We start from the raw sequence: 27951 nt of genomic DNA, 5'->3' as shown, positions 1-27951 counted from the left end.
GTTCGGTCGTCACGAAAGAAGGAAGTGCCAAATGATAAAACAACAACAACAACAACAACAACAAGACTCTCGGTTTATTTAACTTTGCCGCCCGAGTTCAGGGTGCGGGGAGGTTCGAGCGCGTGTAATCATTTTGTGGATGTTTATTAAACACGTCAAAAGTGAAACAGATTTAATTATTTCACTACGACTGCGAGTTCCCGTTGCTGCCATCGTCGCCAAGCTTCACCCAGCCACTCGTGGAGCGTTTACCTGAGCTCGTGATAGGTACAAAGCCACAACAAGCGAAGAACTGTGCTGGGGATGGAAAGGTCGAGTCCGAACGGTCTCGGTGTGTGCACCAAGCTGAGCTTCGCCGTGGGTCATTTCCTTAACGACCTGTGTGCCTCCGTATGGTTCACGTACCTCCTCGTGTACTACCACAACGTCCGGAGGTTCGGGAACTCCGCGGCTGGCTTGTTGCTCATGCTGGGGCAGGTTGCGGATGGGATTTGCACACCGATTGTGGGTTTTGAAACTGACCGCAGGTCGTGTTTCCCCGTCTACGGTGCACGCAAGACTTGGCATCTGGCAGGTGAGCTTCGTGTGGCAGGTGTAAATGGTCTGATGGTGGGAAGGTCTGTTTACCACGTCCACTTGATGCTCAAGTTATCTGTTTGCTTCGTTATTGAATGTAAAGATGCAGAAAAAATATGGGGTGAACAAGGTCGAGCACAGTAAGGGTGGGGTTGGGGGGGGGGAGTTAATGAGGGTGAATATGAAGAGTATGGATGGGGGATGACCTGAGCTCGTGGTGAACAGACATCTTTAAAGGTCCACAGAATCGGAACATCATATCATGTTTCGTTGCATGACGAGATATTACGAAGGATTACGAGGAAATTATGTGCAGGAGGCGGCCATTGGGCCCGTCATGCCTGTGCCGCACCAATACCAGATTTAATAAATCGGTCAATACCCCTTCCCTTCTGTGTGCAGCCTTTTGGCTGCTGGTTGCATCATTGGTTATTAGGAGTGTAGATAAGCCACTGATGCAGTGCCCCTATTACCAGTACACTGGTGCTCATTTCGCCGACCTCGGAAGGATAACGGGCTGAGTCAACCCCCTGGTGTTAATTCAGTGGCTGATGGGGCTTGAACTCAGGAGCCTAGGATCCCCAGCCACCACCCTAACCGTGAAGCCAACACCAGGTTTATAATTCTAGACAAGGCTTCACTTATCTAGGAATCTGGATATGGCTTCACTTGTCAAGGAATCTTGATATGGCTTCACTTGACGTGTAATCGTTCTTTTCTTGAATCAATATCTTCAAAGGAAGATTATAATGTTATTTGGTGCCCTTTTACACTCGATTGCCCCCCCCTGTCACCTCCATGACGTCATCTTGACCTCGGGTTTATACATGTGCGGTATGACAGCACATTCTACATACAGATTTTGACTTTTGTCAGAATCTGGATTCTTAATCAGAAAATTATTTCATCAAATTCACTGTTGGACGGCCATTTTCGATGGACGGATGGAGACAAAGACCAGAGACCACCGCCTGTCTGCAATAAGGAAGCAACAGGCTCGGTGAATCAAAGTTCATCATGAAAGATTCCACTTATTTTGAGCCCTTTAAACTGCTGCACAAACTATTCCTAAACTTAAAAAAAAGTTTAAAGCAAACCTTTTTATTTATTTATTTATTTATTTTTTAATTCTGACCTTTTGCATTTGAGAGAGTTTAAAGTTTCAGGTGAACGTTAGTTATTTTTTTTCTTTGATACCTTGCAATAATGAGACCAGACAGCCTGCTTTGGGAGATTATGCAGGATTACATTATGCATGATGGGGTTATTCTTGAGGATATATATATATTTTTTATTTAAAAAACAAATGCAAAGTCAAGGCTTGTGGAGGAACTAGAACATAAATGGTTCAAGGCGTAACAGAACAAAAGGAACAGTAGAAAGGGGAGTGGGCACCAACATCAGAGCTTACGGATCTGATGGATCAGGCGTTACGTGGTGGAGGTACGCGCTCCACCGAGTGCCCTTCTAGTTTTTATTGAGCTTTTACCCACTTTTTATCCTTGAATCCCTACTTAGCACATCTTTTCGAGACCTCATTATTGCGCTGTTCTGTTTTATAACCATAAAGTACATGTGCATATATTTATTCAATTGAACTATTGTCGCTTGGAAATTGTGTCTGACACACCATAACAGATGGTTTATAGAGGTCTATCTGCTTTATTTATCCCCTTATTTGTTTATTTACAATCATTTTATCAACTCTGAAAAATTATTCAGTGTTTGAATCTTTCTCGAGGAGCAGTGATGCAATACACTTATTCATGAATAATCTTCACGGCAGGCTATATCTGTCAGTCAGAACAAATTGTACATGTTAAAACGTTATCTCAACTTTTGTGTTGCAGTTTCAGCTCTGCAATAAAGATAAAAATAAAAATAAAAACACTTTTCAATGCACAGAGATTTTTGTTGTTTGATTATAAACGGTTTTATACATGCATTTTTATTGTTTAATCATAAAATCTGTTTGTTTTGACACAAAGTTATAGGTTGTTTCACAACCTATTGAGAGGCATTCCCTGTGAAATCTACAAACAAAATGTCCAGCTGTGAATACTAGGAGGCTTGTCGTGCAGGTACCCTTGCTGTGGTGCTGACCTTCCCATTCATTTTTAACCCCTGCCTGGGATGCTCCGACACCACCCCTGAGTTTGCCAAGATCCTCCTCTATGCACCTCTCATTGTGATCTTCCAGTGTGGGTGGGCTTCTGTACAGATATCTCATCTGTCACTCATCCCGCAGCTGGCATGTTCTGATGGAGACAAGGTGGAACTTACCGCTTACAGGTAGTTTGATTGCTGTGGTTACAAGCCATCGGTGATGGATTAATCCTACTGTTAAGGTTTGACCCCTCGGTTCATGACGTTGAGGATCTGTAGCGAACATTAACTGTGGCAAAATGTTCACTGATTATTCTGTTCTGTTTGATGTTCGGTGACAATAGTACAGGCATTATATGATGTGACCTCAGAAAAATTGCAACAGAAACTCTTTCAACTGGTTTATTCTCATAACTATGTCCTGTATAACATACCAAAAGTCCTAAGGAATCCAAGTGGTGGAAACTATTAAAAAGTACTGAAATGGGTGATGACATTTTTCTCCATTGCTGCCCATGTTACAATAATGGATTTTTTTCATGTCTGCTTGTCTGATGTCCACACAAAGGGTTCAGTATGATCCACAATCTCCCAGAAACTTTGTTTTACATGAGACATGATATTGGGTGCAGTACGGTGCAAGTTCAAAAGGAAATTCACAGCAAATTGAAGACATTTGCATTGTAAAAACGGTCAAGTTGAAAGTTGCAAAATGTGCAATCAGTGAAATTCACGTGTGGTTATTCTGTTCTGTTTGATGTTCGGTGACAATAGTACAGGCATTATATGATGTGACCTCAGAAAAATTGCAACAGAAACTCTTTCAACTGGTTTATTCTCATAACTATGTCCTGTATAACATACCAAAAGTCCTAAGGAATCCAAGTGGTGGAAACTATTAAAAAGTACTGAAATGGGTGATGACATTTTTCTCCATTGCTGCCCATGTTACAATAATGGATTTTTTTCATGTCTGCTTGTCTGATGTCCACACAAAGGGTTCAGTATGATCCACAATCTCCCAGAAACTTTGTTTTACATGAGACATGATATTGGGTGCAGTACGGTGCAAGTTCAAAAGGAAATTCACAGCAAATTGAAGACATTTGCATTGTAAAAACGGTCAAGTTGAAAGTTGCAAAATGTGCAATCAGTGAAATTCACGTGTGGTTATTTGGCACAGTTACTGTACTTTAAAATGAATACTCATGTTTTTTTTAACATTATTGCAGTGCCATCACATCCTGAACAATGAGGGGCACTCCAAGATGTGCCATTTGTAAGGACCCTGCAGAAGGGGACGGACAGCCACCATCTATACTTACTGAAAAGGGGTGACGCCATCAACCGAGCAAGTAAATCCAGAAATGATGACTTTCATACATCACCTGGGGAACTGGTTCATCAAGTCTGCCGCAAGAAATATGCCAGCCTTCAACAAATAGCGAAAGCATGAAAGGAGAAAGAACAAGAGAAAGTCGACAGGCATGTGCGACTACGCTCAGCTGATGAGTTCCATTATGACAGAGACTGTCTGTCTGTTTTGTGGGAGGTCAGCGCATGTTGGGACCAAGAGGAAGAGTTCTGATTGGACTGTATTCCCAGTGAGGACAGTTTTGAGTTCAAGAGTATGCTCTTGAAATCTTGCAATGAAAGAGGAGATGCCTGGGCAGTCTTAGTGAAAGCTCGTGTGTCGCATGTGCATGACCTGCATGCTGCAGATGCAGTGTATCACCGAGTGTGCAGCGTAAATTTCCGTACCAAGAAGCAAGTGCCACCAGCTCATCAGACCAGCGAAACGGAGGTAAAGAAAAAACTGGGTCGGCCACAAGACAAAGAAAGATTTAATGCCTTTCTGGAAGTTGTGAACGCCAGTGCTGGCAGATGCCATCTGGGCCCTCCTCACACCTGACCTTCCAGGGATCACAGGCCAGGTTCAGTACGTGCTGGATGGTGGAGCACTTGTTCAGCGCATCCCATGGACACGTGGATCCACATACAATAACATTTGCAGGTTGTACACCGAGTGTCACAAGAAAGTATGGGGAGGCAATCGTCGTTTTCGATGGTTATGAGGGTACATCCACTAAGGACATGACACACCAGAGACAAGCAGGTAGGAGGACTGGAGCAACTGTGACTTTTGATGAGGGCATGCCTGTGACAATGAAGAAAGACGAGTTCCTCGCAAACAACACAAACGATCAACAGTTCATCAACATGCTCAGTGGCCAACTGCAGAAGAAGAACTGTCAGACGTATCATGCTTCAGGTGATGCTGAGCTCCTCATACTGCAGAAAGCAGTGGAGTCTTCAACCACAACAAACACTGTGCTCATCGGTGATTATACAGATCTGCTCATGCTACTTATCCACCATACCAAGCTCGAGTCACATGACCTCTTCTTCCAACCTGAGCCAAAGAAGAGCACAAAGAACCCACGTGTCTAGAACATCAAGGCTCTCAAGCAGCAACTGGGTCCCAGTGTGTGCACTGACATTCTCTTCATCCACGTGATCCTTGGGTGTGATACTACATCCTGCCTGTATGGCATTAGTAAAGGAGCCGCCCTCAAGAAATTCACAACCAGTGATGACTTCAGTGAGCAAGCTACAGTGTTTGACACACCGTCAGCTTCCACGGCAGATGTTGTGGCAGCAGGAGAGAATGCTTTGGTCTGCCTGAACAATGGTAAGCCTGGGGAGGGACTCAACTCACTATGACACAAGCACTTTTGTGAGAAGGTGGCTACTTGAACTTCTTATGTACAGCCACAGAGCCTACCACCTACCTCTGCAGCAGCAAAGTACCACAGTCTCTGTGTGTACGACCAGGTGCAGCAGTGGAATGGAACCGTGGATGAACTCCTGCCGCCAGACTGGGGATGGAAATAAAGTGATGGGGGGGCTCATCCCTGTCGAAACTGACTTACCACCAGCTCCCCAGGAACTCCTGCAGGTCATCAGATGCAGCTGCAAGACAGATTGCAGCAACCTGAGGTGCACATGCAAGAAGCATGACACCGAGTGCTCTGTTGCATGTAGCAAATGCAAAGGATCAGGGTGTGCAAATTCATTTCAGACTGAATATGATGACGATGACGATGACGATGATGAAAGCAGTGGTTGAGTAACCAGACAACCTCAAATATTATGTTGCCTTATATATAATAGTATAATAGTGCTGTTACTTTAAAATAATGTCTTCAGAAGCACATAACTTTTTATCGTTACACATTATTAGTTGTGTTGAACATCAGTGCATGCACTGTTAAAGTATACACGCCAGACCATAATAAATGGATTTAAATCATTTGGAGGTCTCATCTGAAAGCACGGGTCATCTCAATAATAAAACCAGACCATCTTCCTTTGGAAATATGTATTTAGTATTACATATATAGTTAGAGCATTGCTAAATATCCCATTATAAAGTAGCAACAAGTGGTACCAGAGTACGGTTAAGAAACATTTTGGAAAAATAAAATAAAAATTAAAAATAATTTTAATTTATTTAAAAAAAAAATTCCACCACTTGGATTCATTAGGACTTTTTATATGTTATAGAGGACACATTTATGAGTAATGAACAGTTATCAGATTTTCTGTTGCAATTTGTGTGAGGTTCAGTCCTTATTTGTCATATAATGCCTGGACTACAACCGCGACATGATTTAATGATTCTACAAACTGGGCCGCATATATTTGCTGGTCTGGATTTTATTTGCAGTTGTGATGAAGCCAAATTATTTTTGATTTTTAAATTGATGCCATTGTCTTTGTGGTGAAGAGCATTCTTGAAGCGTTCATTTTTTACTATTATGAGTTTTATTTTGTTATACTAGTGTGGATCGGCTCACTGCGCTCGCCTCTCCACATGTCGTGACAGAGATTTGCATTACAGGTTTGCTGTGTTGTCATGATTTACACCAATCATAATACTGTGCAAATTTATTTGCAATAATCTTGATATTATATTTGTTTGTAATATAAAAAGGTCCGAGTGGTCTTAAGCTATAAATGGTCAAGGGTCCAAGCTGTCTATTCGGTCTAAAGGGATTTGAAGGGCTATAAAGGTCTAAATGGGTCTTTTGGATCCTCTGTGTATGTGCGCATCATGCGGATGGTGGTTTGTTAATACCCTTATTATTTAATGGCCACAATTATTCCCACATCGTTGTGGGGTTGGCTGGGGGAAGCTTCACCCAAGTCTTTCACGAACCGGCTAGCCAGGCCTGATGTCCGACTAAGGTTGAGGCAGGAATTTGTAATTTGTTCAGGGTGCCATCGATAGCTCACGACTCTCCGTGAAGGACACTGTGGAATCTTTAAAGTCCAGCAACTAATGCTGGTAGATAGGACGCCAGTTTAACATCCATCCGAGAAGTGGCCCACGTTGATGAATCACCCTGCCTGTGAAACGACGGGGTGACAGTTGGGTCAGGATTCGAACCCAGGCGAGACAGCTAAGAGAAGATGGTGCATAGCTCGAGGCCATCCTGCCAGCCTCCCCGTGTTAATAGTATTACTATTGGACGGAATTGACCGATTAATTTGTGGTTAGAATCATTTTGACGAAAAATATAACTTGGATGACATGGAGGCTGGAGTAGGGATAGGAGGTAGATGTATCAACAACCTAAGGTATGCTGATGATACCACTACGTTGGCAGAAAGTAAAGAGGACTTGATGAAACTGCTGCAGACAGTGAAGAAGGAAAGTGTAAAGGATGGTCTTTTTTTTTTTTTTCTTTTTTTCTTTTTTTTACACCTCAAAAAGATTAAAATCTTGTCAACTGAGAAGAGCAATGTATTCCATCACCAATCAGTTTATAGAGTGCTCACCAAGTGGTTTTAAGCACTTAAGCAAGCACCTCAATGACACGGTTGATGAGGAACGGCTGGCTTGGCAAGCGACAGCAAGCTAATTGGTAATGGAACACACCCCCAATGGACGGGTTAAAGGCTGCGACCAAGCTGTCTCTGCAAGAGCTTTGGAAAGCAGTGCAGGATAAGAATGTTTGGAGACGTCTGAACATTAATGTCACCAGAAATCAGCCATAATTGGTTTTAATAGGAATGTGGCCCAGCGACTGTTGGCCAATACAACGCCCGTGCATACTCCAAAATATAGATCAATTACTGCACCGTAGTCCCAAGAAGGAAGCCAGACAACAACAAATACACATATACATAAAAACATACAAACAGATATATTATGTACTGGTAAGTACCCACAAAAGCTATAATATTTGAAGTTATAACCTTAACTTATAAGCCATTGTCAGGGTAGATCAGATCTATGATTTGCTACAGGTATCATGTAAACCTGTCCTAACCTGTTACATGGTCGGGTTGTCGGCGAATAAACCGTCTCCCCCACCAGGTTTTTTGGTGAGGAGGGTGTTTGGATATGGACACCCAGCAGCATTAAAAACAAAACCTGTCAAAGGGTGGAGGAGCTCCTTCTGAGCCAACGGCCATCCACATCTCGTGCCCAACTGTCTGCAAACGTCCTCCTGCAGTTGGGTTACTTCTTATTAGGAGGTTGGTGGCAGGATTTGCACTCCGACCACCGTAAAACCCTTCATTCCACAAAACATTCTCGAAGCACAGAGAAATCTGATAACCCACTCCGTGGGAGTACCTCCTGTGCAGATTCTCTTCGCAGAGCAGCTCAACGGATGATGGAATTGGGGCAAAGCCTTCAGGACCCCCAATCTTTGATGATAGGAGGGAAACCACAGGGTAACATTCCCGGGTCAGATTGCGGGAGAGTGTGTTGGAGTGGTGCTGTGGTGTCGTCTACCAGACGGCGGTCTCCTTGGGTTAACCTGAGGCAGTCCCTTCGGGTGGGTGCTTGGAATGTCCTATCCCTAAGAGAGGATGATCACCTGTCTCTATTATCTGAGCTCATGCGTTTGGACATCAGTATTGCAGCACACTCTGAAGTTCGGAGACCGCATTGCGGCGAGATCATGGTGGGTGGTTACACCTCCGATTCTTCTGGTCGCTGTAATGGTTACCATGCCCAAGGAGTTGCTGTAGCTGTGTCCAAAAAGCTGACTCCAATGATAATTGAGGTAACACCAGTCAACGAGCGTATTATGAGACTAAGGATTCGTCACTCGTTGGGTGTCATTTCTCTGGTCTCTGAATATGCTCCGACTGAGGCGAGTGATCTCACCGTGAAGGAGGCATTCTATGCCACGCTCGAGTCTGTGTTTCCCCAGGTGAGATACTCCTCTAGTCTTGGGGGATTTCAATGCATCGACTGGAGGTGATAGGGATGGTTATGAGACGTGTGTTTGTCCCCATGGGTCTGGAACTATGAACCAGAATAGCACTAAGTTCCTTGACTTTGCAAGAAGTCATGGACTTAGGGTGGCCGGTTCATGGTTTCAGCGCCCGCAAGCTCATCCCTGGACTTGGTATTCCAACGCTGGCGATATGGCAAAGGAGATTGACCATGTAATCGTTGATGGTCGCTGGAGGATGATTCAGAACTAGGGTCGACCGGAGTACTCAGTTCCTCAATACTGACCACCGGCTTGTTGTAGCAACTCTGAAGTTGCACCTTAAATCCAGGAGAATGGTACCATCCCAGCCGAGGCTGGATGTTGGCAAGCTCAAGGATGAGAGGACAGCTGAGGAGTTTGCGAACAAGCTGAGTGGAGATTTGGGGGGTCTGGGTGCTTTGGAAAGTGAAGAGTTGTGGAGTGCCTTCAAGACTGCCGCCCTTGATGTTGCTGGTGGATGTCTTGGAACTCACTGGAGGGCAAAGAAGAATTTTGTCTCAAGAGAAACTGAATACCATTGACCAGAGTCGCAGGGCCAGGCTGAATGGCAGAGTTGAGCTGTTCAGGGAGCTGAGGTGTAAAACTAAGTGTGCTAAGGGTGGACAAGGAGGCCTACGTGCGAGGAATCTGTGAGGGGGTAGAGCATCACATGTGGTCAAGTGATTTTCATCCTGCTTACAGGGGAATTCACGCATTGCGTTTATCCAAGCCCATCCCTCGGCGTACTGCAGTTGGAGCAGAGGGTGGTGGGCTCTTGACAGAGGAGTCCGAAGTGAAGGCCCGCTGGGCCGGTTACTTTAAGTGATTGTAGCAGGCTGATCCACCAGCTGTCGAGTTGGACGTCAGGGGTGTTATAATGACTGTTGCTGACCCTCCAATCAACTGTGGTCCACCTTCGTTTGTGGAAACAGGCTGCGGTGAACCTTTTGAAATGGGGTAAAGTTCCAGGGATCTGTGGCATCCATGCTGAACTTCTCAAGGCTGGTGGAAATGCTGCACTTGTGTCGTTGCATGCAGTTCTGTGCTCTGCCTGGAACACAGGCATCATCCCAACTACTGGGAGAGGGGCCTTGAAGTCCCTCTCTGGAAAGGGAAGGGTGATCGCCAAGACTGCCAAGACTGGAAAGGGAACAACTACCGAGGGGTGACGCTGCTCTCAGTGCCGGGCAAGGTCTTTGCTCGGATAATTCTTGATAGGGTTCGTCACCATCTGCTTGAGCACCGGCGTCTAGAGCAGTCAGGCTTTACACCAAAGAGGTCAACGATTGACCGTATCCTCGCTCTTCGGGTCCTCACCGAATGCAGACGAGAGTTTTGGCAGGGGCTGCTGGCAGCCTATGTTGATCTCTGTAAAGTGTTTTATTCAGTGAATCGGGATGCCCTCTGGAGGATTCTTGGTCTTCATGGGGTGCCACCAAAACTGATCGATCTGATGTCTCAACTCTACTCTGGTACTGAGAGTGCTGTGCTATGTGGTGGTACCATCTCTGACTTATTTCCAGTTGTTACTGGAGTTTGTCAGGGGTGTGTACTGGCCCACACACTTTTCAGCACTTGTATGGACTGGATTCTCGGGAGGATGTCGGAGAGATCAAGCTGCGGTGCATCATCTGGGAATGTCAAGATCTCTGACCTTGATTTCGCAGATGATGCTGTCATCTTTGCGGAGACTTTAGATATCCTTTTGGAGGCCCTCGAAGTGCTGAATGAGTCTGAGCCACTGGGATTATGGGTTTCCTGGGTCACAACTAAGATCCAGGCTTTCAATGACATCTTGGATGCTGTTGTCCTGTCTGTTCCTGTTTGTGGTGAGGATGTTGAGGTCATGGAGAGATTCACTTACCTTGGCAGTGATATTCATGTCTCTGCTGGCTGTGAGTCAGAGGTCAATAGATATCTGGGTCGGGCTTGGGGAGTTATGGATTCACTGGATAATGGGGTGTGGCGCTGCCAGTACCTGTGCAGGATGACGAAAGTCCGAGTCCTCAGGTCCTTGGTGCTTCCAGTATTGCTCTATGGATGTGAGACTTGGACTCTCACCAGGGATCTGATACGGAGACTTTATTTCTTTGGTACCAGGTCTCTTTCAAATGAGATTTGTTGCCTGCATAGTCCATGAGCGCCAGCTACGGCTGTATGGACATGTGGCTCGTTTTCCTGATGCTGATCCTGCTCGCAAGACTCTCTCAGCGAGGGAGTCTCGTGAGTGGAGGAGACCAATGGGCCGACCACGAGCCTCATGGTTGTAGCAGGTTGATTGGCATCTCAATGAAATGGGGATGGGCCAGGCATCTGCCTGGGGATGGTCAGACGGAGTCCCCTGGAGTACCGGCAGAAAGTGGACGCAGTGATGCGCTGCTCTGGCGCATGCTCCCACACCTGATCTGACCATTGACTGATTTCCCAACTGCCCGGATCATCAGCTGGGCACTGGTTTTCATCGAGGTTTCGATCCTTTCAGCCCTGAACGTCAAATTTTCTCCACATTTTCCTCTGGCAAGCATTAATCAATGCTAATGGACCTTAGGAATATGGTTATGCATCAAATAAACGTCATAATTGGGCCGTAACGGTATCGTTGGCATTATCGCACTTGAAACCATACCATGGTTGGGAGAAATCGCACTTGAGGCGCCAAGATAGGTTATAAACAATCCATATACAGTCCACATATAATCTGATCATGGCTCAAACTCGAGCGAGCAATGCGATTCATCATTCATGCGGAAAGACTCGCTAGGCCCCGAAGTAAGCAGCAACGATCTTTAGCTAACAAAGCTGCTTATGCGAGTTGAGACTGCTCTGGTCCGTTCATCTGAGGGGGACACGATAAGTATAACAGTACCGTGTGTGTGTGTTGTTACGTCTGGTTTCCTTCTTGGGATTGTGCAATAACTGGTCTTTATTTTGATTTTGCTCGTACCATATCCTGATGCTGTGTGGACTTTGCTTCCCCGCTGGTGGACTGACCGTCGCTTTTACTTGTTACTGCATTTTGGTCTTGAATTTATTGCTGGATCTTGAGTCTTGCCTGGGTACTTCCTTTCATCTTTATTTGTTCTTTTTCTTTCAAACCTCTTGTTGTTGTTTTTTTTAGTCTCACAGTGCGTTCCTTTTACTGTTTCCTATCTCTCTTTATTCCTATTTCCCCTTTTAATACCACCCCCCACTCATACCTGCACCCTATATTTCTCTTCCATTTTGGGGCATGAGCTGCCTGCCCTCATGTTCACGAAAAACCGGCAGCTGCTGACTTTGTTCCGGTTTTAAAGTTGCCCTGGAAAAAATGCTGCAGTTAGAACTGTAGTATATGAGTTTTACTCTTATATACTACAGTAGAAATTTCAGAGATTGATAAACTTAAAGGTTTTATGTTGTTCTGAGGTCATGTTCCAAACAAGCCTTCGGTAATATTCTTTGGGGTTTACAGGTTCATATGTTGTGCTCGTTTTTGGTTGAAGTTTTTTGAAGCAGGGTTCTGGTAAAGAAGGCGACTCCCAAAGTTGATGGGATCCATGAGTTCCTTATGATTTTTTTTTCCAGCAAACAGGAAGATAGGTTTCGGCTTCATTCTATTTTTAGGGATACCAGTGTAGAGAGTTTATTACCAGATAAAGTTAGGGAGTGAACCCCATTGAAGATTTATTTCACTTTCACTAAGACCATAGGACAATCCTTATTAAATTATGGTAAATTTCTTTAAACTCTTCATATAGATGTAGGAAAGGACATTTTGGAAACGGACTGTGCATGTTCGTCTTCCCCTTTTATATATGGTCTTTGTGGACACGGATTTTCTGGGGATTTGAATATAATTAGTAAAAGTAAAATTAGGGATCTGATGAAAATTGGAGCTAATATAGAGGAACCAGTAACTCAGCCTTGGAATTGCATTAGCTCTTCAATTATGGATTCTGTCTCTAATTTTGTAAACAAAATGTGCACCAAGTTTAAGTTATCTGTAAACAGTTTCAATGCATGGTTTAACAGAGTTGTGGAAGTCCTGGATAATAGAATTGGTTTTTTTATTTTTTTTAATTTTTTTTAAGTAGTCGCTGCTTGTTTTCACCTGGTCGGTCTAAACCAGTGTTGAACAAGCAGTGTGTTCGTAAAAAACATTCAGGATCTCCATGATAGCTACGTGATAGCTCCAGTGGATAAAGCTGCTAATAATTTTATTGTGGTTTGTAAAAAGTTTAATGTAAAAGTTTTATTGTGAGAGTTGTGCATTAATATGGTTGCTTTCACCAGTACAGGAAGCTTGGTGTTGGCTTAGCGGTTAGGGTGGTGGCTTGGGATCCTAGGGTCCTGAGTTTGAGCCCCATTGGCCACTGAATTAACACCAGGGGTTGACTCAGCCTGTCATCCTTCTAAGGTCGATGAAATGAGCTGGTAATAGGAGCACTGTATTACAATATACTGGTAATGGGAGCACTGCATCAGCGGCGGAGCCACGCTCCTAACCAATGATGCAACCAGCAGCCAAAAAGGCAGCACACAATTTATACCAGTATCGGAATGAGCACATATGTTCCTTGTCATCAGTTATTCCAAGATATTATCTCTGAGCATCAGGAAGTTTTAGTTCATAATTTCAGTATTAAATGTAAAGAGGTACATCTTTGTATTTTTTTTCTGGATTCCTAAGCTTCATAAGAACCCACCGGCAAGTATAGGTTTTCACGGGTGCCAGGCAGTGTTCTAGCAAACGGTAATCGGTTATAGTTAACTCAGGCTTACAAGTTGTTGAGGAACAGTTCAGGAAATATTATTTAACAATTGTGTGTGTATATGTATATATATATATATGTATATATAGCAGGTATTTGGATATAAAAAAATTCAAATAATTGATATTATTTATAAATAAGCATTAAAATAATTTGTTGGTGGTTGCTCGGATACACAGTGCAGCATTCTAAAATTGGTTGTTAATTAATGGTTGCTGATAGTACAGCATGTTAAAATTGGTTGTTAATTGATGGTTGTTGATAGTACAGCATGTTAAAATTGGTTGTTAATTAATGGTTAACAATGCAGCATGTTAAAATTGGTTGTTAATTAATGGTTGTTGATAGTACAGCATGTTAAAATTGGTTGTTAATTAATGGTTGTTGATAGTACAGCATGTTAAAATCGGTTGTTAATTAATGGTTGTTGATAGTACAGCATGTTAAAAATCTGTTAATGACAGTTTCAGTATTTGAATGAGTTTGAGTCGATGGTTGGATGGAGGTGCTGTGTCATGGACATGTCTACAAGGTACAGTGTTTATCACTCAATATTTTATCATATAAAGTGGTGTATGATTTAAAGTTATTCAAATGTAGTAATACCTTAAATAAAAGTAATATTTAAATAAGTTTGAATAAGGATATTACATTGCTGCGTTGACTGACTGTCTGGACACAACTTTGATGTTGTGGGTCCATTGATGTTGAGTAATCGACTGATGTGGACCTGCAGCCAGGGTTGTGGATCCGCCGTTTTGGAGAGGTTCTGGGCTGAACGGATGGAAACCTTGAAAAACGGTGCCCAGCTGATGATCCGAGTCGTTGGGAAATCGGTCAATTGCTTATAAGTTAAAGGTTATAACTTCAAATATAACAGCTTTTGTAAGTACTTACCAGTACATTGCGTGTATGTGTGTTGTTACGTCTGGCTTCTCTTGGTTAATTACGTCGAGTTTCCTCCAAACTTCTTCCAGTTTAGTGGTGACTGTTTTAAAATGGAAATGTACGTTGGACAGAATTGACTGAATCGTTTGTAGTTATAATTTTTACATCCGGAAGGTGTGCCCCATGAAAGCCATGATAACCGATTATACACCTCAACATGGAGTTTGTGCTAGGTGCAAACCCCCCTTGAGCAGGGGGGGGGGGCAAAGTTAAATTGCTACAACCTCCGTCATGGGGTCCTTCGTCCCCCTGTTAAGTTTGGTTGCGATTGGATAAGTAACGACCAAATGTATCGTGGTCTACAAAACAGTCCGACAGACACCAAATTGCATGTTTTAATAAGTAGCTTGTTGAATAATCACTCTGTGGCATTGTGGTTGGAGCGTCTGCTGGGAGGTCAGCAGCTTGATTCTGACCTTTGCTGAGTCCTACCAAAGTCCTGTGTGTTTTTTGTGATCTCTCTTCCTTATCCCTGTTTTAAAAAAAACTTAATAGATTTAACGAAAAAGTACAATCGTGACATTTCTCATTTGAAGTGTCCACTCCACATTCCAGGTGCCTACCGATAAGGTTTGTTAATAACTTTTCAATTGCAAGGTCATGAAGTGGTGCAATTTCACCACAATGAAAAGGACAGATATACTTCATCTTTAAAAGATTGTAGTTTAAAATGGTATCTTTGCCAAGTTCTTCTTCTTTTTTTCTCGCTCTCGTTCCAAGAAATCCAGCTTGTTCATAATGGGAAATTTAAGATGTCTTAGTCATTCAATGATGTTTCTGTTTACCCGTGACCTCTCTCTTTCTCCATAACAGAGTTATCACATTCGTTTTGAGGAATTTGTGCTGTGCGTTGTTCCTGCATTGGTTGGAAATGGAAAAGCCAGGCATAAATAAAATGGTCTGGTTTTGGTGGGGGTGGGGGGGGGTATCCATAAAGAAAGCAGGAAGACATTCTGACCAATGAATTTGTCACATGGACAAAGGCTCAAGCCGAATGTTTTCACCGCTGGGTGGTCTTCTGTGCAGTTGAAACGTGCCCGAGTTCTTTTCGAAACGTGACAAACTCATTGGTTGAATGTGCCCTCTGCTTCCAGGCATCAAGATCGACTTTAACTGACGCGGACCTCTTGAATTCGGCTCCGATTCTGTTTGTCGTACAATTCGCTTCCGATGACGTTTCATCGAGACGAACCTGTGAATGTTGGACCTGATGGTACGCAGGTGCATTACTTGCTCATGTTTAGGTAACATTCCGGTAGGTGCTATTTCTTGTATATATTGACGTGTTCTGCTCATGCGTTGTCCATTGTCATGCAGGTACGCATTTACCGTGATGGCGAACATCATGGTGTACGGTGTGGCTTGGCTTCTTTTTCACTTCCAGCCGACTTCCACTGGGGATTTATCTGGAAACCTTGGGCCTCAGGACATCCCCATATTTAGGGTAAATGTACTGGCCCATCAGCATGTCCCATTTCCATACATATTTGATTCCATCAAGCTCGTGATGCTTTGTTAACAACACCGAAGGTGAAGGAGGTTATGTTTTCACCCCTTTCTGTCTGTTTATGTACAGGATATCTCAAAAGGTTGTGGACGGATTCAGATAAAATTTTGGGGACAGGTTGGGTGTGTGACAAGGACGAAATGATTCAATTTTGATGAAGATCTGGACCTGATAATTTTTTCAGTGATTCTTCACCATTGAGAGACAGGGCTAAACCGATATACAGTAATCCCCTGCTATATCGCGGTTCACCTATCGCGCCCCCGGTTCATCGCGGGTTTTCCCTCGGAACCTAACTAATTTTTTCTGCGGATTCCCCCGGTATATCGTGGTAATAATATATAAAATATAAATTATTTAAGCAATAAATTATAACGCGTGGTGCTCGACAAGTCACACAACGCACGAGACAAAGTTTCGCTTGTGAACTTCGAATATTTTCTACGTTTTTTTCTCCAAGCCCCACTATGCCGTCCAAACGCCCTGCACCTTCTGAGGCTTCTGGCAAGGAACCGAAGTGCCAGAGGAAGGTCCTGACGCTCCAGGAGAAGGTTAAGGTGCTCGATATATGCTTCGGGAAGGAAAAAGGTTTGCCGCGGTTCGACAAGCACTGCCAAACTGACCAGACCAGACGAGTCGATCTCCGGCACGTCAAACCTGATCACTGCCAAACCGACCAGACCAGACGAGTCGATCTCCGGAACCTCAAACCCAATCACTGCCAAGGCGACCAGAAGAGTCGAGTCTATCTCCGGCACCTCGAACCCGATCACTGCCAAGGCGACCAGGCCAGACGAGTCGATCTCCGGCACCTCGAACCCGATCATTGCCAAGCTGACCAGACCAGACGAATCAATATTTTTGGGAGGCATCCATTCATCGCGGATTTTCACTTCTCGCGGGGGGGTTTGGAACGTAACCCCCGCGATAAACGGGGATGACTGTGTGTGTGTGTGTGTGTGTGTATATATATATATATATATATATATATATATATATATATATATATATATATATATATATATATATATATATATATATATATATATATATATATATAGCACAATACCTCAAAAAGTTGTGGATGGATTCGGATGAAACTTGGTGGACAGGTTGGGTGTGTCCACGACGAATTGATTACATTTTGGTGAAGATCCGAATCTGGATACGAGAATTATTTAATTTTTAAAGTGATTCTTCACCATTGAGAGATGGGGCAAAAAACTATGCATAGCATGATATTTGAAAAATGTATTGGGCCTGATATGTTCTCGTGGATCAGACATTGTGTGGCAGAGGTAAGCGCTCTATCGAGTGCCGTTCTCATTGCAAATGTTTTAATAAATACTAGACAACCCGTGAACCCGTTGGGTTCCCGTTTGTGACAGCGGTTGATTAAAAAAAAAGATAGCTCCAGCGAACTATACCGCTGAGGTTGTTTGCATTGATCAAATTCTCCCGAAGAATCCTTGACTGAATCGGGAATTTATTTTTTAATATTCTTCGTTTCCCGATTTGAACGAAACTTGATACTGCACACCGCAGGAGAATGGTGAGTAATGTGGGCAGAAAATTTTAGCCCTATAGTGTTCCGTTTTGGCTGTATTTCAGGAACATACATACATATGTACAAGATGAGAGTTTTAGTAATATATAGATGCATGAATGAAGCTCACTGTGCAGCAAACATTTTAGAATTTAAGCATTAACAACTGGAGAGTTCATAGAACGCCAAAGTAAATGCGGACAAATCAGACCGGACAGATGTTAACATGTTACCTTACACCACCTTATTTAACACATTACTTTTGTTCTTCGTTCCTGTTGTTTGTGTCCCTTATGATGTCCTTAAAAACAGTAAGTTTTCTGTTTGGAATGATTTTCAATCTTGTTTGACTACCAGACGGGCAGAAAGAGTAAAAATATTACCTTGCTCCTCTGTGCGCATGCGCGATGGGGATGAGATTCTGTACAATTTGCCAAATCCAGAGCCAAAGTTCTTCTGAACTGCAGGTTCATGTTCCAATTCGTGTTCTACAATGTTCAAAATATCCAATTCGATTGAAATTAATTGTCCCTTGATCATTACCTGACGTCTCCAAACAGACCGATAAGGTGAACCATCCGCTTCGCACACGGGGGTAATAAAATGAATACAGTGTAAAATGACTTGCATAAAATACAAAAACAGCCTGTACCAACCACTGCCTATTAATAACAATTAGAACGAGAAAGATCGTATTTGTAGACTGGAGAAATTATCAAATGAAAAAAACAGGAATTTGTAGCAAGCAACACACATCGTAGGGACGGTTCAAGTCTGCCAACATGGATCTGCTGAGGAATGTTTGAAAGGCAGGAAGTGTGTAAGGGGGCTGGAGCCTGACTGGCATGGAGAACTGTCATTATGTTAAACAAAGCCCAACATGATGGTCACTGCTGGAACATCCCTCAATTATGGATATTGGTCAGTGCACCTGTGAGTGAAAGTGAGAAATCTAAGAACACTGTTTCACGAACAGATTTTGCTGTAGTTCTGTACAAGTGTAAGTGAATAGTAGTTTATTATGAAGGCCAGGAAAGATATGAAAAAGATCTGACTGGTTACCATTAAAAAAAAAAAAGATGAATAAGGCCGAGCATGTAACAATGCAGAGACTCACTTGGATATAGATTGTTGTCTATCTGAGAATGAGAGACCTCCGCATGCAGATTCACACACAGACCGATTGCCACAGCCACTCACGTCCCTTTGGCAACAAGCAGAAGCTAATGGCTATGATTGAACACGTGTACCACAGGACTGTATCGCCAAATTACAACCCAAGCTAATCGTTAGCCCAGCAGGCAGAAATCCTACTTTGTGTTATCAAACATTTAATTTATTGTTTCTTCCTCTCACCTAATCCTCTCTCCGTTAGAATCTAGTTCTCATTATTGTGGCGATTGGTGCTGCATTCTCGGTCATATTCCATGTGGGGACGAAGGAAGAGCCACGGAAGGCAGGGCAGCGTGAAGCTCAGTTGGAGGTGGAAACGGCAGTTGAAAGCACACCTCTGCTACCGGCGAACCCCTGTCCAACTCGTGTCCACATGATCTGGAAAGACTGGTTCAAAGAACCTGCATTCTACCAGGTCCTGAGCTTTCTCTCGCTGGAAAAAAAACTTTTGATCTTTCTTAACTGTGTTTAAAAAAATCTCCTGTTTTGCCTTTCTTACAAGTCCCATCAATTCTGTGTTACCATTTACAATCTTACCTTCCTCTTGTTACACAACCGTGTTTAACGCAATGTGTGTGCGGTATTACTGTGTCGCAGATTGCTGTGTTGTACATGTGCACGCGCCTCATCGTGAATCTCTCACAAACGTACATTCCCATGTATCTCACCGAAACTCTTGGTCTGCACAAGGTGAGTGCCAGGTGTTGATTATTCTTATCTCACATTTTGCCCAGCCCGCATTTTCTGGCAGTAAGCCTCTCCTACAACTTGTTCTACCCTCACATCCAAGATGCACCTTGTAGTCTCACCCCATCCTAGCTTCATGGTTGGAATCTCACCCAGAACATGTCCTGATTGTCTCTTTTTTTATATTTTTTTTAACCCTTTTCCAAGAATTACATCGCCACCATTCCTCTGGTGATGTATATGAGTGGGTTCTTCTCCTCGTTTGTCATGAAGCCGCTGAATGCACTTATCGGCCGTTATGTGAGCTATTTTCTTTACGAAGCCACTTTGCTTTATTAAAAAAAGAAACCTAATTGGATTTGAATCTTTTTATTATTGTTGTTATTATTTTTACAACAGACTGTTTTTTTTTTGTGCTACATTAGTGCTCTACTTCCTCACATTGTATCAACATGAAATCATTCTGCCCTTTGACCTTTATGGCACAAAATGTTCCCCTTGTCCTGCTGCTGTTCTGTCCATGTGATTTATTTATTTCATTTTATGTTATTTTCAGATGACTTACTTTGTTGGGCTGATCATGGTAATGGCTTTCTCAGACTGGGTTTGGCTTGGTGTGCCAGGGAACTGGGTATATGCAGCAGCATTGTTGCTTGGCGCTGGTACCTCCACCATCCTTGTGACATCATTGGCCATGACAGCAGATCTCATTGGCAATCACACGGTAGGAACAAGAGTGAAAACTATCTACATGAGTATCATTACCTCCCGAAGTGATGCTTTGTCTTGTTTGTCACTCGCTGATGATTGTTGCTTTCATAATAAACATTTTTTTTTTTTTGTATACCTTGTCGAGGCTCGTATGAGAGGTAACACACAACTCGCAGCAAGGGGGCATGAGACAAGAGGGGCGGGAGTGGAAGGGACAAAACAGTGGGGAACAGACACATTAGGAGATCTGTGGAAGGGAGAGGGATGGGGATGGGACAGCAAACATGGTGAAGAGAATATGGACATTACAGGGACTTTCAGGAAGGAAAGCAGAGGAATTGAAGGAAGTGGGCTTGGGTGGATTATCGGGGGTAGAAAAGATCGAGGATTTGGATGGGGGAAGATAAGAGGTGGTGGTGAACAGCTGTTTTGAAAGCCTGGAGGAAAGAATGGGAAAGAATAGAGTGAGGAAGTTTATTCCAAAGGCGGGAAAAAAGAGGAATGAAAGAGTGAAGATGAGCAGTGATTCGTGATTTTGGTAGTTTTACCAGAAGGGGGTTGTTGGCGGACCTTGAGCGCCCTGTGGAAATGTGGTGGGGACAAATCGCAGAGAGAGCAGGGGGGGCAAGGCTGGAGAGGAGTCGGTAGAAGACAGAAAGACCACCGACCAACCTGCGGTGATTGAGTGAGAGGCCCAAAGACTCAGCTTCATTGCGGGAGATGCCAATGATCTTAAAAGCCCTGGTTTCGACAGCGTGAAGCCGAGAAAGGTGGGAGGCAGGAGCACCAGCCCAGAGGGGAGAGCAGTACTCCATCAGGCTACAGACAAAAGCTTTGTAAGTGGTCAGGAGCTCAAGAGGGCCGAGGAAGGACTTTGCACGACGGAGGATTCCCAGTCGGCGACTGACTTTTGAGGCGAAGTTGGAAATGTGACTTTCACAGGAAAGGTCATGGCAGATAGTGACACCCAGAAGCTTGAAAGAAAAGACTTCTTCTAGAGGATTGTTGAGAAAGTGGATTCGGGGGTTTTCTAAACGGTCCTTTCGAAGAGACATCGTGAGAGTGTGATTTGTCTGGATTGAAAGACATGTTCCATGTGTTGGACCAGTTTGTGATTTTATCCAGATCTGCAGTGAGCGAAGAAGCTGCTGCTTGCCGGTCTGAGGGATGACAGATGATACGGCAGAGGGTGGAGTCGTCGGCAAAGAGAAAGAGGATTTTCCAGAGAGTCGGAGAGATCATTGATGAAAACCAGAAAAAGAACAGGGCCCAGAACGCTACCTTGTGGAACTCCAGCCTGCACAGGAAGAGGGGATGAAAGAACTCCATTTAGGGCCACACGTTGACTGCGACAGGAGAGGAAGTCTGCGAGCCATGAGTGGAGATGGCCTTGAATACCATGGGAAGAGTTTGGTGAGTAGTGCAGGGTGCCAGACTGTGTCAAAAGCACGTGATATGTCCAGGGATACGGCTCGGATTTCCTGTCTGGCATTGAGGACCTCCATCCATTGATGGGGGAGCAGAAGCAGCATATCCAGGGTAGAGTGACCTGGTCTGAAACCAAATTGATGATCGGAAATCAAGCCATTGGAGAAGAGGAAGGATTTCATGTCTGAAGCGATGATGGATTCCATAACCTTGCTGATGATTGGGAGAAGGCTGATTGGTCTGTAGTTACAGGGATCTGTTTTTGCACCTTTTTTATGCAGGGCAGTGATGTTAGCAGATTTCCAAGCAGATGGCAGATGACCTTGGGCAAATGAGAGGGTGAATAGAACAGAGAGAGGGTGAGCAAGAGCAGAAGAGCAGGTTTTTAGGACACGTGGGCTGATACCGTCTGGACCGGTTGCAGAATCTAACTCGAGGTTTGAAAGCAAACTCTCCACCTTGTCAGGAGAAAAGGATACAGAGTCCAGGGACAGTTGGGTGCGGCTGGGTAAAGTCGTTAGAGAAAGTGATGGGTTTAGGACACAAGATTTAGCTGCAAACACCGAGTTTAGACATTCAGCTTTATCACGTGCAGTAGCAGCAGTGCGGCCATTTGAGGTAAGGGAGGGGATGGAGAGGGAACATACACCAGAAACAGATTTGATTAAACACCACCAGGATTTTGAGGAGGGAGAGAGGTTTGAGAGTTCAGACTTGAGATGAAAAAGATGTTGTTTTCTGGCTCTCCTGAGGGTAGATACACACTTGTTCTGAGCTTTGTGGAAGGAACTGAGATTGCCCTCAGTTGGGTTTGCTTTCCATGAGGCAAAGGCAAGTTGTTTCAGGACAACTGCCTCGCCACAAGCTTCAGTAAACCAAGGGTGGGAGGAAGGGTAGGACAACTGAACACGAGAGGGGATAAATCTGTGCATGAGGGAGAGCAAGTTTCTTTGAAAGAATTCCCAGGATGAGTTGATGTTTGAGAAAGTAGTGATAGGAGACCAGTCTGTAAGTTTGATGGCTGCTCGGAGACCCTGCCAGTCGGCTTGAGTGAAATGCCAGACTCGACGGCGGTGAGGCGGTTCTCTGATAACAGCCAGAGAGATGTCCACTTTGACAAGGACGTGGTCAGAAGAACCGATTGGAGCGAAGGAAGAGCAGCAGATATTGTCAGGGAAATTTGTCAAAATCAGATCCAGAAGAGATGGAGTACCATTGGTTGAGATCCGGGTCAGGAAGTTGACCGATTGAGTCAGTCCTAATGAGTCGCAGAAAGCTTTTGCTGAGGTGTCATAGCAGGTGAGAGAGGTACCCACACCTAGCCAACTGGTATGATGACAATTGAAGTCACCACATAAGAGGAAGAGAGAGTTTGGATGAGAAGATAGAAGATGGTCCATGTTTTTGGATAGTGAGGTGTAGATGGAGTCATCACTGTTCGGTGGACGGTACAGTACACATATAAACATGAGGTGGGAGTGGAGGGGAAGCCGAAGCCAGAGGTATTCCTGGGGGTTTGGGGGAGTGAGAGCAGTGCATGAAGAGTGAGGAATAGAGACTTTGATGAAGAGAGCAACACCTCCACCAGGACGAGGCTCAGGTCTGTCATACCGTAAGAGGGAGTAACCGGGGAGAGATACTTGGGAGTCGGACACGTCTTGGGAGAGGAAAGTTTCTGTTAGGCAGAAAATGTCTGGTTTGTCAGTGGCAACCTGTAAGGAAAGATCTGAAAGGTTTGAGCGAAGGCCCCAGATATTTGAGGTCCACACTTTTTTTTAATGAAGAGGTAGTGGAGGAGGCTTTGGGTGCAGGAGGTGGAGGGGGAGGGTAGGACAAGGGATGAGAGGGGGAGGTAAGGAGGGTTGTTGAAAGAGTGTGGGGTATTGCAGAATAGCTAGGGGAGGGGGGCGAATGAGGAGGAGAAAAGGCTCTGTGGTGCTGGGGGAGAGGGGGGACAAGAGACAAGGAAGAAGGCAGTTGAGGATTTGAGGAGGTGGAGTGTGATCCCTGTCATGATTGATGGATGATCCTTATTGCACTGTCAAGCACAAAGGGCTTCCAAGACTTTCATTGGTTATCGGGCACAACCCCAGATGGGTCGCCCCTTTGCCACTGGATTGTTTTTCCTCGTAAGCTGGTACTCATTTTTGCCGGCCTCAGAAGGATAATAGGTTGAGTCAACCCTTAGTCTTATTTTGCGACAGCAGGGACTTGAACTCAGGACTTTGAGATCTTAAGCCACCACCAGGCTTTGACTGTCATTTGAGACATTCATAATTATTTGCTTCCCAAAATAATTTATAGTTCATAAATTTTATGATTTTTCTGAATGTTGGTTTTAGTTGATGGTTGTAGCTGGAGGGCTCAGGGAGATACAGGCAGAAAGATAGTGCAAGAAACTGGTTGATTTTTGAAAGTTGTGCATATGCTACGACTGCTACAACATCATGGCTGTTGTGTGATGTGTGGTGGTGCAGACTTCAGCAAAGGTGATGTGTACATAATAGTGAAACCATGATTCTGTCCCATTATATTTGATTCCTTTTTGATGTTTTTCGTCATATTTTGTCAATGAAATCAAACATTGGCCATTTGTATATCATTCTCGTCGCAAAATGATTTGTGGCTGATGTAATTTGCATCGTGGTTTAATGGACAGTCCTTGTCGAGTTCTTCATGTGCTGTGCCTTTTAGGAGTGTGGAGCTTTTGTCTATGGAGCGATGAGCTTCACTGACAAAGTGTCCAATGGACTGGCTGTGATGCTGATTCAAAACCTCCATCCTTGCAAGTAAGTCGGAACCGTATGGATAAAGAAAACGTTTCCCACTGTCCTCTTGCAAGTTTTTTTTTTTTTTTTTTTTTTTTTTTTTGTATACCTTGGTCGAGGCTCGTATGAGAGCTAACACACAACTCACAGCAAGGAGGCATGAGACAAGAGGGGCGGGAGTGGAAGGGACAAAACATTGGGGAACAGACACAGGTGAACTGTGGAAGGGAGAGGGATGGGGATGGGACGGGGAACATGGCGAGGGGAAGATGGACATTAAAGGGACTTTCAGGAAGGAAAGCAGGAGAATTGAAGGAAGTGGGCTTGGGTGGATTATCGGGGTAGAAAAGATCGAGGATTTGGATGGGGGAAGATAAGAGGTGGTGGTGAACAGCTGTTTTGAAAGCCTGAAGGGAAGAATGGGAAAGAATAGAGTGAGGAAGTTTATTCCAAAGGCGGGAAAAAGAGGAATGAAAGAGTGAAGATGAGCAGTGATTCGTGATTTTGGTAGTTTTACCAGAAGGGGGTTGTTGGCGGACCTTGAGCGCCCTGTGGAAATGTGGTTGGGACAAATCGCAGAGAGAGCAGGGGGCAAGGCTGGAGAGGAGTCGGTAGAAGACAGAAAGACCACCGACCAACCTGCGGTGATTGAGTGAGAGGCCCAAAGACTCAGCTTCATTGCGGGAGATGCCAATGATCTTAAAAGCCCTGGTTTCGACAGCGTGAAGTCGAGAAAGGTGGGAGGCAGGAGCACCAGCCCAGAGGGGAGAGCAGTACTCCATCAGGCTACGGACAAAAGCTTTGTAAGTGGTCAGGAGCTCAAGAGGGCCGAGGAAGGACTTTGCACGACGGAGGATTCCCAGTCGGCGACTGGCTTTTGAGGCAAGGTTGGAAATGTGACTTTCCCAGGAAAGGTCATGGCAGATAGTGAGACCCAGAAGCTTGAAAGAAAAGACTTCTTCCAGAGGATTGTTGAGAAAGTGGATGGGCGGGTTTTGTAAACGGTCCTTTCGAAGAGACATAGTGAGAGTGTGAGATTTGTCTGGATTGAAAGACATGTTCCACGTGTTGGACCAGTTTGTGATTTTATCCAGATCTGCAGTGAGCGAAGAAGCTGCTGCTTGCCGGTCTGAGGGATGACAGATGGTACGGCAGAGGGTTGAGTCATCGGCAAAGAGAAATAGAGGATTTTCCAGAGAGTCTGAGAGATCATTGATGAAAACCAGAAAAAGAACAGGGCCCAGAACGCTACCTTGAGGAACTCCAGCCTGCACAGGAAGAGGGGATGAAAGAACTCCATTTAGGGCCACACGTTGACTGCGACAGGAGAGGAAGTCTGCGAGCCATGAGTGGAGATGGCCTTGAATACCATGGGAAGAGAGTTTGGTGAGTAGGGCAGGGTGCCAGACTGTGTCAAAAGCACGTGATATGTCCAGGGATACGGCTCGGATTTCCTGTCTGGCATTGAGGACCTCCATCCATTGATGGGAGAGCAGTAGCAGCATATCTAGGGTAGAGTGACCTGGTCTGAAACCAAATTGATGATTGGAAATCAAGCCATTGGAGAAGTTCTCAGATAGCCTTATGAACATGGGACATTGGCTGCCATTTGGTGGACACGTTGATCGTTATTGCTTTCCCTGACTCGCAGGAATGTTGCATGCTGTCCACTCTGTGCTCCATTCTACAAGATCGTGATGATTGCAGTACCTGGAGGGGTTGCCATACTTTCTCTCGTCATGCTAGGTCTCCTCACCATTTGGCCTATACGTATCAGGAAAGGCATGTAACACCTCTTCTTTCTATCATACATTAAGCAGTCTGACAGGATGGTGTAGAGGTAATTCACGTTCCCTTTGACTGTTGTCTGGCTTTGATTCTCGGCAATCAGCCTAGCGATATGTCCAACTGTCCGATCGGTGCTTTGCAAACCGTTTCATTAATAAATGCAGACAATAAACCAGATAGCAATTTAGTTTTTCTTCCTTTTTCTTTGCTTTGTCTTTTGTTGAGAGATGTTATTTGATGTGTACAATTAAACTCCCATAAACTTGATAATAACTTGAGGTACATGTTTTGAAACTTCAGGTGTAACAGATCATGTCTTCGGCAAAGTTGCATGTTTAGCGACTCGGGGCTTGGAAAATTCTCACCTCTTCCTTTCCCACTCGACGGTTGCTTTGCATACATTCTGCTTCATGCTTTGTGCTTTAGTAAAACAATTTATCCTCAGGGTGAGAATGACTTACGGATAACCTGAAAGAGGTTTGACGTTCATTTCTCTTCATTCCCAGGACAAACTGATGGGTGTTCTCAAACTCGTGCTGGCATCGAGGGCGTCTACGACCAAAAGTGAAGTTCTCTATTTGTGGCTGTCATTGCCTTTAACAGGTTAAACCTCAAGTTTAAGTTGATTTTTAACGAGGTTATGTAAACTTCTCAGATTTAAAGATTGATTGCCGTGGTCAAGATCTGCTTATCTGCACCTGTGATCTGTAACGATCAGCACCTGAGACCCCGTCGATTACCACCCCAAAGATCAATCGAAACTTGAAATGTTTTTGTTTTTTGTGTACATGGGCAGAATTGTAATCCTCACACGTACCAGGTATGAATCGAACTCCTTTCCTACACCGGTTCAACTTAACCAGCTGGGATAAATATTGTGAACCAATTATGTTGGAAAGCAATATCTAAATGTATTTGTACAATACTGTTTTGTTTTTTTCCTTCTCCATGCGTCAGATTCAGACAGATGGGTGCATGTTCAACAAGTGCAATATTCACTTTACGATAGCGAACTGTCGAGGAGGCTTGCAGTTCACTAGATTGTAGTCTTGGTTTGAGGACCAGAAATGATGTCACATTTAGGTTAAAAGTTTGCTTCAAGATGAGAGGCAAGAACCCCCCCTTCTGAAAAAAAAAAATGTTGATTTATCTATTTATAGGTTGGTTTATTGCTTGTACAAGTCTTGTTATTATAATATTTGTTGTCTTGTTCTGAAAAGGGCAACAGGTGGTTTATCTTTGTTATGCAGCACAGGTTCAATCACATGATTTAAAGTGCCTAATGTGGAAATATTAGCTTGCCCCATAACTCTTCTGGATTAGGGGCCCATCTATCTTTGTGGGGAGTGAAAAATGATCAAAACAATGGGGTTAAGGAGGACAGAAGAGCAAGAAAAAGGCGATGAAGTGTGTGGGAGTAAGTCACAATTCTGTCATTTGCTTATGTAATAGACAGATGGCCCCTGAGCCTGAAGTAGCATAATGTGAGGGTCCCCTGAACAAGACGTAAGGGTCATGGTATCATCTTGTGTCGCACTTAAGCATCTGTGGTTGTTGCCTGTTTTACCTTCTTGACTTGACTTGATTTATTCTTAAATTAATATATCTGAATGCTTCGATTTTGTTACCTTTTATGAATATCAGGCACGATGAGAGTGCAAGTGTTATTTAATATAAACAATGG

General features: G+C 44.1%; 1 protein-coding gene across 1 annotated transcript; it reads left to right on the top strand.

Annotated features, from left to right (window-relative positions):
• The first annotated feature begins 50 nt into the window (after positions 1 to 50).
• On the top strand, positions 51 to 27633 carry MFSD12 (major facilitator superfamily domain containing 12). The gene is made up of 11 exons (XM_085877634.1): positions 51 to 574; positions 2658 to 2868; positions 15977 to 16103; positions 19088 to 19300; positions 19483 to 19575; positions 19780 to 19872; positions 20129 to 20296; positions 24406 to 24500; positions 26131 to 26261; positions 26774 to 26831; positions 26923 to 27633. Exons 1-11 carry the CDS (start codon positions 304 to 306, stop codon positions 26933 to 26935), a joined length of 1473 nt encoding a protein of 490 aa, XP_085733760.1. The 5' UTR covers positions 51 to 303; the 3' UTR covers positions 26936 to 27633.
• The last annotated feature ends 318 nt before the right edge of the window (positions 27634 to 27951 follow it).

This window comes from Eptatretus burgeri, chromosome 4 (genome assembly GCF_056783735.1).
Source record: "Eptatretus burgeri isolate ZD-2024b chromosome 4, Ebu_testis_v1, whole genome shotgun sequence".
NCBI classification, from domain to species: domain Eukaryota; kingdom Metazoa; phylum Chordata; class Myxini; order Myxiniformes; family Myxinidae; genus Eptatretus; species Eptatretus burgeri.
Note: the sequence above shows the minus strand (reverse complement) of the source record. Positions and strands in the feature narration are given on the sequence as shown.